At 38.3% G+C, this 13,373-nt stretch overlaps 3 protein-coding genes across 6 annotated transcripts in view; 2 read left to right on the top strand and 1 right to left on the bottom strand.

Annotated features, from left to right (window-relative positions):
- The window catches only part of LOC117994335 (myosin-7-like), a 35,585-nt gene extending 27,429 nt beyond the window's left edge, over window positions 1–8,156 (bottom strand). The window contains exons 1-2 of the mRNA XM_069507611.1: window positions 6,745–8,156; window positions 1,474–1,625 (exon numbers count right to left, since the gene is read on the bottom strand). Coding sequence (XP_069363712.1) covers window positions 1,474–1,625; window positions 6,745–8,042 — 1,450 coding nt within the window. The 5' untranslated portion in view covers window positions 8,043–8,156. The remainder of the gene's footprint in view (window positions 1–1,473; window positions 1,626–6,744) is intronic.
- The window catches only part of Cog7 (conserved oligomeric Golgi complex subunit 7), a 145,450-nt gene that overhangs the window by 74,163 nt on the left and 57,914 nt on the right, over window positions 1–13,373 (top strand). The gene's annotated exons all lie outside the window — the stretch shown is intronic.
- LOC117994071 (zinc finger protein 271-like) overlaps window positions 1–13,373 on the top strand; it is a 166,921-nt gene that overhangs the window by 134,810 nt on the left and 18,738 nt on the right. The window lies entirely within an intron of this gene.

The raw sequence follows: 13,373 nt of genomic DNA, 5'->3' as shown, positions 1-13,373 counted from the left end.
TCTGATAAAATATGGCCCAAATATTTAAATCTCTTAACAACCCGAACCGACGACCCATTCAAATACACCGGCGGAACGGTCTCCGGACCCTTGCCCGCTTTGAAGACGTTTTAATCGTGGTATGTACCCGTTATATATACATTAAAATATGACAACAAACTATAAGGGTTCCTTTTTCCTTTACCTACAGAACCCTAAAAATTCACCTAATCAATAAGAAAATTATTTCAGATACATTACACTGTAATAGACTGCAATGTAATAATAACCAGTTCATATGAATTTCGATGGCTTCTAATTACGATTGATATCCACAACACACTATCCTGATTCCACATGAAAACCCTTGGCTTTTCTCCAACGTACGAAAACCCAATTACGTTATTTCAACCTATTTTGACTCTTATTTCAAACACAATCAGAATCAAAATTCAATGAGCCTTTTGCGCTTTAAATGTCGTACAGTGAACCTAAATTTACAAAACATATCAATCTATTTTGAATCCAATTGCAAGGAATTTTAGGGTAAAATTTGTATGAACTATTTTTTGACTGTAAACAGGGTGCATTGTACGTTATTTCATGCACATGGAAAAGCTTCTAATGTAGTTAATATTATATAGCTTCAGAAACAGATTTTGTAGTCGACCTTCAAAGTAGTGTGTTGACATTGAAGTGAATGAACGCTCTTCCGCGTATAAAGAGAAAAACCGGCCAAGTGCGAGTCAGGCTCGCGCAACGAGGGTTCCGTACTACAGTCGTATTTTTTCGTCATTTTTGCCCGATATGTCAAAAACCATGCTGCATAAAAATAAATAAAAATCTGTTTTAGAATGTACAGGAGATGACCTTTCATATGATACCCCACTTGATATATTTATCTTACTTCGAAAATTGAAAATACTAATTATTAGTTCAAGACCAGAATTTAATTTTTTTGTGTGATGCAACCACAAATTTACGGTTTTCAGATTTTTACCCGAATGTCAGCTATAAGACCTACCTACCTGCTAAATTTCATGATTCCAGGTCAACGAGAAGTACCCTGTAGGTTTCTTGACAGACAGACAGACAACAAAGTGATCCTATAAGGGTTCGTTCCTTTTGAGGTACGGAACACTAAAAAGAGAGTAACAATGGACAGGGAAGCAATTATCTCTATGCGAGATCTCTACCAGTGACCCTTGGCAGTGTGATGTGATAGAGAGAGTAGAATAGGTGCAAAAAAAGTTAGTAGATAGAAAGTAAGGTTTTCGTAGACTTCACACACCTTTGAGAACATTATGGAGAACTCTCAGGCATGCAGGTTTCCTCACGATGTTTCCCTTCACCATTAAAGCAAGTGATATGTAATTACTTCAAACGCACATAACTCCGAAAAGTTAGAGGATCGAACCCCCGACCTTCGATTAGAAGGCGGACGTCCTAACCACTAGGCTATCTCAGCTTACGCATATCAAAATATTTACTCACGTTCGATCTGCTGCTCCTTCTCTTCTATCTCCTTCCTGCACGCGACGATCAGTTCTCTCGCGTTCTCTGCTTCGCTGCACCTCGTGTCCGCGAGTTCTGTGAGCGCTGTCACCTGGGACTGGAATCTGGATTCCTGGCTTACGAGATCTTTCCTGGAATTAAGGAAAACAAAGGTTAAAACGCCGATTCTTTGCAGACCTTCTTCCATTATATTAAAAAAAAATCTTTTTTATTCAAATAAACTTTTACAAGTAGGTACTTTCGAATAGTCGGATGCATCTACCACTGGTTCGGATTGCCTTTCCTACCGAGAAGAACCAGCAAGAAACTCGGCGGTTGCTCTTTTCAAATATTTGATATAGGTACAAGATTATGCCATGTATAAAATAGTATTTGCAGTCCTGTACGTTGCTGGAACGAGCTGCAGGTCAAATCCACGCTCTTTTATCATTTAGATAATCTTCAATTGTGTAATATGCTTTTTTCAGGAGCATATTTTTAATAGATTTTTTAAACTTGTGCAAAGGTAAGTCCAAAATAGTTGACCTCCTTCCATTTGATCGGATCCAAAGGCGGGCTTTTCGACTTGTAGACGATCCCAAACTAACCGGCTCATTGGAAAACTTGGGGTACCTAGTTTAGTCGACGTTAGCCTGACTGGTTTCGAACCCATCCAAGGTTCAACCGCGCCGCATGCGCGAAAAAGGACCCCGGATGGGTTCGAAACTAGTCGGCCTAACGTCGACTAAACACGTGATTAAAGCCAGATGTGAGATATGTTCTCTTAAGTTTTTTTTTGTTTTTTAATTCAGTGCCACAAAAACCACAGTCGGTTTTACTGAGCACTGTGTTAACTTAATATAGTATAGTTGATATCAACAAGACTATTTCACTATGTCTGTATGAGCGTAAAAGTTTGAAGAGAAGGAAAATTCCTTTCCGTAGGATTTTCCCCGCAAAGTTTACTTTAGTAAAAGCATCAAAACAAAATATTTTGAACGATGAAAACACGCGTCTGTTTTTATATCGAACTGCTTACATTAGCTTTCAATCGTTTTAAACGAAAGTGATCTAGATTTAGAAATAGGTTTGTAAACACTTGTACCTATATTATAACCACATGCTACTGACTGTCCAACTTGAAATAAATGAAATAAGTAGTTATACATAATGATCTGACTTGCAGCTGCTTGCAGGCTGCAGCTGGTTCTAGCAATGCGTTCCGTACCTCAAAAGGAAAAACGGAACCCTTATAGTCTTTGTTGTGCTTTGTTGTCTGTCTGTCGGTCTGTCAAGAAACCTACAGGGTACTTCCCATTGACCTAGAGTCATGAAATTTGGCAGGTAGGTAGGTCTTATAGCAGACATCAGGGGAGAAATCTGAAAACAGTGAATTTGTGGTTACACCACATAAAAAAAATTAAATTGTGGTCATGAACTAATAATTAGGTAGTATTTTCAATTATCAAAGTAAGATAACTATGTCAAGTGGGGTATCATATGAAAGAACTTCAGCTGTGGATTCTAAAACAGATTTTTATTTATTTTTATGTATCATAGTTTTTGGTTTATCGTGCAAAATGTCGAAAAAATACGACTATTCACTCATCTGTGGTACTACGGAACCACGGTGCGCGAGCCTGACTCGCACTTGGCCGTTTTTTTTTGCAGTGTGGATTGGCACCTTTGAGAACACTATGGAAAACTCCTGAGAGTTTCTGAGAGAGAGGAAACCTGCATGCCTGAGCATGCAAGTTTCCGCATGATAGTTTCTTTCACAGTAAAACTAGTGCCACTTTAGGTAGGTACGTACTTCTAATTGCTTAAAACGCACATACATAGCTCCGAAAAGTTAAAGGTTCGGGATAGAACCCCAGACCTCTCGAATAGGAAGCGGACGTCTTAACCACTAGGCTATCGAGTATCAAGTATCATGGCATCCAAAGTGCAACGTAGGCATTTATTTTAGAGTTAGTTTAAACAACTCAGTTATAATGGAATGAGACTGGGTTAATTCGAAATAAATATAACTTTCCACGCGGATTTAGGTCACTGGGCCAGTGTATGCAACGCTTGGATATTTTAACTAGCTAAATATCAAAATAATAAACTCAGGATTTCTGTGAATTTGTGTACGACTATTTATTGCGAATTGCGAAGCTGAAGTGGCAATGGGTAGGGCACATAGTTCGTAAAACTGATAGATGTTGGGGTCCCAAGGTGCTGGAATGGCGACCTCGCACGGGAATACGCAGTGTTGGAAGACCCCCCACTAGATGGACGGCCGAGTCGCAGGGAGCTGGTAGATTCAGGCGGCGTAAGACCGTGGCATGTGGAAGTCCCTACAAGAGACCTATGTCCAGTAGTGACGTCTATCGGTTGATGATGATGCAGTTTAAATACAGCAATTATTTTGTAAACAATAGTTTCCTGAGACGTGCCTTTATTGTTCTCAACAAAGGAAGAAAGAAAATACTAATAATATTCGTTGGTATAAGTCCCGAAAATTGCTAATGCGCTGGAACATACGTTTTTTTTTAAATTCAGATACAAGTTACAAGCAATACAAGCCCTTGACTGCAATCTCACCTGGTGGTAAGTGATGATGCAGTCTAAGATGATAGCGGGCTTACCTGGAAGGGGTATGGCAGTTTTTATTAAACCCATACCCCTTTGGTTTCTACACGGCATCGTACCGGAATGCTAAATCGCTTGGCGGCACGGCTTCGCCGGTAGGGTGGTAACTAGCCACGGCCGAAGCCTCCCACCAGACCAGACCAGAAATTTAGAAATTATAAAATTCCAAACCCCTGCCAGGAATCGAACCCGGGACCTCCCACTATTAAGACCACAGCGCTCACCACTGCGCCAGGGAGGTCGTCAACGTCAACGTATGTCCGCGATATGTGTTTCCTACCAATTACAACCCGGGTATCTTTAAAACAAGAGTGAATAGGCATCTTCTAGGTAAACGCGTCCCATCTTAGGCCACATCATCACTTCCCATCAGGTGTGATTGTGGTCAAGCGTTTGGCTATGATGAATAAAAAAAAAACATGTCTCTTTAACATTGAAATGACGTCATTTTGACGACCGCCGAAATAAAAATATACCTACCATCAGCTCGAAATTTCAGTCTAGTGCTGACGTCACTAAAATGGCGGCCAAGCGCATTAGCAATTTGCGGGACATATTTTCTTTCTTCCTTTGTTTACACATCAAGTTGGAATAATCGGCAGACAGCCAAAACAACATGACGGATTGCAACAGATTGACAAAACAAAAAGAAAGTATGACTCATTTCATTTTAGCGTCAAAAGATTTCTAGGATTTTCTAGGAGGACCTAGTTGTGACAACGCATATCAATCGATTTGCGATTGTTAAGGAACGTTGACCCAAGTCGATAACTGGATGGATAACCGACATAAAAAGTGTTACTTAATTCTTGTGAGATGGTAACTCTTACTGTGCGAGCCTAACTCGCACTTGACCAAATAGGAGGTGGTTCCAAATAGGGTGGTTCTCAACTCGGCCCGTTTTTTTATTTTTCTTTTTTCTTATGTATGTACATCGATTTTTTCTAGGTTTCTGGACCGATTTGCAAAATATTTTTTTAATCAGCAGAGGAAGGAAGGAAGTTAAGGTGGTGGTCCCATTTAAATTTCAGGATCCAACTCCTCAATCCTGATGCTGCAGGGTTACTGCCCGCGTGAGTTATCAAGATTCAGGAAGTGTTCATAGTGAATTATTATTGGACAAATGTTGATCATGTATGTCTGTGTCGAACATAACACAAGCGATTATTTATAAATAAGTAATGTACATCATCGTCCAGGAAGCGTTCGTGCGTCAAACTACGTCCTTCGCCACATGGGAACTATTTTGCTGACAGTGGCTTCGAATTTATTACAGAAGTTAAAAGGTGACTGACTGACTGGTCTATGTTGATAGATCAAACTACTGGAACTACTGGCTGAAATTTGGCATTTAGATAGCTATTATGACGTAGGCATCCGCTAAGAAAGGATTTTTGAAAATTCGACCCCTAAGGGGTAAAATAGGGGTTTGAAATTTGTGTAGTCCACGCGGACGAAGTCGCGAGCATAAGCTAGTTCCGTATAAAATTGCATTTCATCATCATCATTATGAGCAAACCATCGCCGGCTCACTACAGAGCACGGGTCTCCTCTCAGAGTGAGAAAGTTTTGGCCATAGTCTACCACGCTGGCCATGTGCAGATTCGTAGACTTAACACACCTTTGAGAACATTATGGAGAATTCTCAGGCATGCAGGTTTCCTCACGATGTTTTCCTTCACTGTTAAAGCAATATTTTAATTTATTTAATTTTATTTTTAAACAAGCTTATGCTCGCGACTTCATCCGCGTGGACTACACAAACTTCGAACCCCTATTTCACCCCTTTAGGGGTTGAATTTTCAAAAATCCTTTCTTAGCTGATACCTACGTCATAATAGCTATCTGCATGCCCAAGTAAATGCAATTTCAGCCCATTCAATCTAGATAGATCAGTCAGTCAGTCAGTCAGTCAGTCAGTCAGTCAGTCAGTCAGTCACCTTTTCCTTTTATATATTTAGACTTTTTACTTAAAAACGCACATACTCGTAACTCCGAAAAGTTAGAGCTGCGTGGCCGGGATTGAACCCCCGACCTCCGATTGGAAGGCAGCGTCCTAACCATTACGTCCTAACAACCAGGTTCATGGTCATCAGCTATTTTTACTTGACGCCATGTTTTCAATACCAGATACCCGCGACTTCGTCCGTTTGGATTTAGGTTTTTTAAAAATCCCGTGGGAACTCCTCAATTTTCTGGGATAAAAAGTAGCCAATGTCCTTTCCCGAGATGTAAGCTAACTCTGTACCAAATCACATCGAATCGGTTAAACTGTTAGGCCGTAAAAAGCTAGCAGACAGAGAGAAAGACACAATTTCGCGTTTATAATTTTTTTTAAAGAACCGATTCTAATATCTAATGTAATCTGCTTCATATTGTGTGTATATTGTTATTGGTTGTAACTTGTATTTTCATTGCCTGAAATAAAATTATTTTATTTATTTTTATTTATTTATTATTATTAGCCAAATTTATTATGCTGACTAATACTCCTCTTCCCCCTCCTACCAAGCGTAAAGCTTGTACTAGGAGTAGACGATAGTGCAACGGGTGGGGTTTAAACCGGCAACCTTTCGGATTTGGCTCTATATGGAAGTATGGACTAGTATGGATAATAAAAAAGGTTCAACTTACACGTCATCCGTGACAACTTCCGTTTCCTCTTCATCATCTGCCACCTCAGTATCACTATCTTCTATCTCTTCTACAATTTCTTCTATTATCTCCTCTATTTCCTCCTCTTCACTCTCCTCCCCACTCGTTTCACTTTCCCCACTCTCCTCACACTCTTCCACTATACTCTTCACATCACTAGTTTCGTCCCCCGACTCGTTCTTATCACACTCTATAAACCCACTGTCACTGTTTTCATGAGTTATAGTTCTCAAATCGTCTACACACTCGACTTTAATAATCGGTTCGTTGAGATTAATAACTGTTTTATTATTTTGTGACACTATATAACCACCTAGCATCTCGTCATTGTCGGGCAAATCCTCTAAGTAATCAGCTTCTTCAGAAGTAAGGGATTCGAATGAAGAATCCACTTCTTCATCAGTTTGTTGTTCTCCATCGTCGAATATTATATGTTTTCGAAAAGTGACACGTTTTTTCCCATTATCCGATCTATCGTCATCTGAGCAGCCTTCGTTATCCGATCTGGGAAGTTTCAAATTCGATTTTCTGTTCGGCGACTCGGGGTTTTCTAAATCGTTGTTATTCTCTCCATTGTTTACTTCTAATAACTTATTTAATTCGCCTTTCAAATCATTTTTGTATTCTCTTATCGGTTTCGTATCCAGAGTTTCGTATACCGGTTCTCTTCTATCTCTTCTGTCTTTCAGCTCTTTAATATTTTTACTGTCAGTAGTTCCCATTGGATCTTCATCCAGATCGATGTCACAATCAATACTCTTGGCTATTTCGCGTAACAGGGCCTCCGCATGTCGTTTCTCCTCCAACTCTTGGTCATTTGACACGTAGATCAAAGACACGTGTTGTTTTGGATCGGGTTTTGCGTATTTCTGCAGTACTAGCGCTTTCACGAAGTCAGCCGGATCGTCCGACGTTTGAGTTTCGTCTTGAGTATTTTTGGCAAGCGTAGGCGTCGCTACGACTGAGACTTCACTGCGTTTCGCTTGTGTTTCGTCATTCGGAACTTTGTATTCGCGTTTTCTCTTACCCCTCTTCCGTTTTCCCGCCATGATCTGCAACAGGGCACCTACCCCTGTTTTAGTGTTGCTATAATCCGTTTCCGGTATGAGTAGGTTCACTACATCTTTCCGTATAGTGCCCGTTTTTTCGTTCGTTATGTCACATTCGCTAGACGGCGCGCGAGGTTCGACTGAACCTGGTTTACTCGTCGGTTGTTTTCGCGCAGATTCGGGAGAGGGCTCGGCCTTCCCGCCTTTTCGCTTGAAGAAATTAAACATGGCGGGCTGTCACTTCAGCTGTCAGTTTTTAAATGCGTTCGGGAACCGCCATGGCTGTCTGGAGTTTATAAATATGCGTGAAAGAAGGATTTATGTTATGGTTCACTGTTTATATATAGTTCGTATTGGTCTGAGATGTTTTGCGATGTTTATTTGCGTTTACGGATGAAAAATAGTTAATTTATCGTGGCTGGAACGAATTTTAGTTTGCGATAAAAACCAAGAAATTGTAAGAGTAGGTACCTACTCAATATGATTTTCTGCACTATAACAATATAGGTATGTGTAGCTATTATATCACAAAGTCAAAGTCAAAGTCAAATGATTTATTCAAAATAAGTAGGTAATAAATTACTCTTTTTGACAGATGTTGGATTTGTAAGATATTAATATAGTGGTGATAATTATTACGCAAACTTAAAACTAAAGCTACGAGGGTTCCAAACGCGCCAGGTCTGAGAAAAGGTCTAACCTTAACATTAATAGACAAAACATTATAATAGGTTATATAGTTTGTTTGTTTGTTTTTTGAAGTGGATTTTCCACAAAAAACAATTTGTTAAGGTATAGGATTGAGAACCTCCCCCTTTTTTGAAGTCCGTTATAGAATTTGAAAAGATCATATTTCCAAGATTACGACAAGAGTTTTTACGACATTTCCCAGATGAAAGGAAAATCCATAAAAACATACTAAGGCGGTAGCATAAAAGTTATTTTATAACTTTGTGGTTACATAAAAATCGAGTCTAAAAACTTGCCTATTTTAGGCTAGAAAAGTGGCGAAATGCAATAAATTATCAGTTTAGCTACTTACATAAAAGTAAAATAAAGAGATATTTAATTTTTAGGGTTCCGTACCTCAAAAGGAAAAACGGAACCCTTATAGGATCACTTTGTTGTCTGTCTGTCTGTCTGTCTGTCTGTCTGTCTGTCTGTCTGTCTGTCTGTCTGTCTGTCCGTCTGTCTGTCAAGAAACCTACAGGGTACTTCCCGTGGACCTAGAATCATGAAATTTGGCAGGTAGGTACATCTTATAGCTGACATTTGGGGAAAAATCTGAAAACCGTGAATTTAGGGTTAGATCACACAAAAAAAAAATGTGGTCATGAACTAATAATTAGTATTTTCAACTTTCGAAGTGAGTGACTATATCAAGTGGGGTATCATATGAAAGGTCTTTACCTGTACATTCTAAAACAGATTTTTATTTATTTTTAAGCATCATAGTTTTTGAATTATCGTGCAAAATGTCTAAAAAATACGACTGTATTACGGAACCCTCGTCGCGCGAGCCTGACCCGCACTTGGCCGGTTTTTTTTAATTTTGAAAATACTTAGTGCTTACTTTTAATTTATTATATCTACTTACCACATTTTTTACGCTATTTAAGAGTTTATAAAAGGATCATCATTGCTTAAATCATAAGAAACATTTCACACATTTCGAAAGAAAAATAAAGAATCATTTCCCGCGTATTTTGGCGGCGGCCATGTTTCGATGACGTTAACCGCTCGCCGTTGATGGATGCATTCGAGTTAATGCACTGACTCAAGGAAACCTTTGGCAGATATTATATTTTGAGAATTAAATAAAAAATGTGTAGAGTTCAAAATATTGTTGAAAATATTTAGGACTAGCTGATGCCCGCGACTTCGTCCGCGTGGAATTAGGTTTTTTAAAAATCCCGTAGGAACTCTTTGATTTGCCGGAATAAAAAGTAGCCTCTGGTCTTTATCTATACCCATGCAAAAAATCACATCAATCCGTTGCACCGTTGCGACGTGATTGAAGGACAAACCAACAAACAAACACATTTTCGCATTTATAATAAGGGTACCTACTGATATAATAAGGCTACCGATGTAGCCCGCAACTTCGTCGTCTGGGCTTTTTTTGGAGGAGGATTTGAGGAGTTCCGTCCTCTATTTCCGAAACTGTTAATCAAATCTGCACCAAACTTACTTCGTACTAACCTGACAGTATAAGCTTTGTAAAGAAAAAAGAATTGTGAAAATCGGTTAATATTTCACGGAAAACGTAAAATCGATAAAAAAAATTGATCCCGTATCCCGAAGAATCCCTTATTTTTTTCGGGATAAAAACTACCTTGTAAGTTAACCCGCTGCGCGATTGCGGGAGAATGACAGCTACAATGTCACGATCGCAATCACCTCGGATTGGTTGATGCTCGCTCACTATTGGCTACAATGCATTGTTGCAACAAGGATCGCACAAATTCAGCCAATCAGAACAATTGAGATTGTAATAATGATTGATGCAGGTTTTAGACAATCGCCCTGCAGGACTATCAGCTACCACTGTACAGCTTACACTGTATTTCATATGTCCAGTAGATTTCGCGTGATGCGGACCCAGACAGACAGACAAAATTTAAAAAAAAAAATGTTTTGTGTTCTATATAGATAATTGTTTCCCCCGGTTATAATTTTCAAAATATTTTAATTGTACAGAAAGTGTCCAGTTACCTACACAGTTTTATTATAATAGTATATTATATCCGTACCCTTATTATAAATGCGAAAGTGTGTTTGTTTGTTAGTTTGTCCTTCAATCACGTCGCAACGGTGCAACGGATTTTGTGCACGGGTATTAATAAAGACCTGGAGAGTGACATAGGCTACTTTTTATCCCGGAAAATCAAAAAGTTCCCACGGGATTTTTAAAGACCTAATTCCAGGCGGACGAAGTCGTGGGCATCAGCTAGTTTTCAAAATGTTTTTTGTGTACAGAAACTACAGTTTTTTTATAAGTAAGTATCGAAAATATAGATAACACTCGGGGTTAATGTAGTTACCTAATCTACCAGTGAAAGAATTTTCAGATTCGGATCTTTACATCTTACATACAAACTCACAAACTAACTAGGCACTTACTAAATACCCATAGAACAACTTACGAACGCCGTCCTATTTATTGAAGAGCGGAATGCATTCTAATAACCACCGCTCGCACTTGACCGCTTTTCAAAGAACCACAGTTAAAATATAAATAGAACTAACGTGGACGCATCCGTTTTCAGTCAGCTGTATATTTTGTGTTAGTGATGTTATTACTAGTAAATAATTTACTTATGGAAATATCGATAAAATCTAAATATGTAAAACTAATGACAAAGGTGACTGACTGAATGATCTATCTACGCACAGCTCAAACTACTGGACGGATTGAGCTGAAATTTCGCATTGATAGCTATTATGACGTAGACATTCACTAAGAAAGGATTATTGAAAATTTTACTCCTAAGGGGGTGAAACAAGGGTTTGAAATTTGTGTAGTCCACGCGGACGAAGTCGCGAGCATAAGCTACTTAGTCCAAAACAAAAGTAAATTGTATCTTTAATTTTGTAGCGTTCGCTGACATAATTTCTTGAAAAATGTAGAATTTAAAGTCAACTGTCAAATACGAAATTACTTATTTACCTCTTATGAAATCTTGCCAGCGAATTACAACATTTCTTAAACGCTAATGTGTTTATTAAGAGGTACTAAGATTTAAAATTTATTGGTGCAAATTATGTGATAAAATAGGCGAGACTTCGGCGACACTGAAAAATTAATAAACAACGAAAAATCTATTTTCTGCCAAAAGCTATTTCGCGGTAAGTATTTGACGTTAATCACGTCGAATTATATTTTTAATTTTAATTAAACTTCGTTATTCAATGCCATCGAAAAATAGAACCGGCCTCTGTCGACCTCTGTTGGAAGAGTCCTTTTTTGAAAAGTCACATAATTATCTAACGCAAAAATGATAACAACAATGGCATAATATAAAAAATAATTTTTTTCCTTGTATTTTTTGCATGTGAGTAGGTAGGTATATACTATATACCGCGATAAGACGCTTGAGCTAAAGTTATGATATGTTTTAAAGAGGCTTGATTGATCAATTGCCGCAGAAGAATAAATATTTCCCCATGACAAAAAAAAATAAAAAAACCTTCCAGCATGTATAAGCTGTGAAAGTCTCATTGAATTCGGTTCAGACTTAAAGATTTAAGAGCTTTGATATAATAAAGTGCAATTTAAAGAGCGTTTGATATATATGACAAGAAGTTTTTTATTTTTTTTATTTTATGAATTTACAATTAAACTTAAAGCTAGCCTTATCTAATTAGTATACAAATTATGCCCGCGTGGAATGGTGCCAAGAATACTGGCTGCATTTCCGTGCTGGACAGCCAGGCTGAACCGTTGCGCAAAAAATGTCACCAGATGGTGCTATTAAGTAGATGATGATTCCGTGATGTTACGGAGTACGGACATTGTAGATATCTAAAACCTTGCATACTTAGGTACTTATTATGTCAACGATAAAAATATAGAAGTAAACTGGTCATATTTGTCAAATGTCATATATTCGATCATCATGACATTATCCAGTGCAATTCGCAAATAGTAAGATGCAAACATCATTAGTAAGTACTTAATTAAAATCGTTCTTTCCTATTTATTTTGTTTGATGACAAACTGCGCTACAAAATAATCGTAAATACACACGTCCAATTTACCACGTGTTAGAGATTTAATGCGTGAAGCGTGTATAGTGAGAAAAAAATAGCGCAGCCGAGTTGGCACTGGCCTAGGCGCGTATATAGTAAGCTGTCGATGGATTGATTATTGCGAATATTATTACACTTAATCAGAACGTGGCTAGCTTCATGATAAACCCGTGGCAACTAGAAATGTCGATGTCGATAGTCTCCGCTGAATCCTTTAATTTTTAGGGTTCCGTACCTCAAAAGGAAAAACGGAACCCTTATAGGATCACTTTGTTGTCTGTCTGTCTGTCTGTCCGTCTGTCTGTCAAGAAACCTACAGGGTACTTCCCGTTGACCTAGAATCATGAAATTTGGCAGGTAGGTAGATCTTATAGCTGACATTTGGGCAAAAATCTGAAAACTGTGAATTTAGGGTTAGATCACACAAAAAAAATTAAATTCTGGTCATGAACTAATAATTAGTATTTTCAACTTTCGAAGTGAGATAACTATATCAAGTGGGGGTATCATATTATGAAAGGTCTTCACCTGTACATTCTAAAACAGGTTTTTATTTATTTTTATGCATCACAGTTTTTGAATTATCGTGCAAAATGTCGAAAAAATACGACTGTAGTACGGAACCCTCATTGCGCGAGCACTTGGCCGGTTTTTTTAAATTAAACCCCCATGGGGAGGAATTTCGAAAAATTGTTTCTTAGGATACCTACTCTGTACAAAGAACACACCCTCCAAATTTCATGTCGCAAGAGTCTAGACTCTATGACCAGTGTTTTAGGCTGTGCGTTGATTTATTAGTCAGTCAGT

This window comes from Maniola hyperantus, chromosome 26 (assembly GCF_902806685.2).
Source record: "Maniola hyperantus chromosome 26, iAphHyp1.2, whole genome shotgun sequence".
NCBI lineage: Eukaryota > Metazoa > Arthropoda > Insecta > Lepidoptera > Nymphalidae > Maniola > Maniola hyperantus.
The sequence above is the reverse complement of the archived record's forward strand: the minus strand, read 5'-3'. Positions and strand labels throughout refer to the sequence as shown.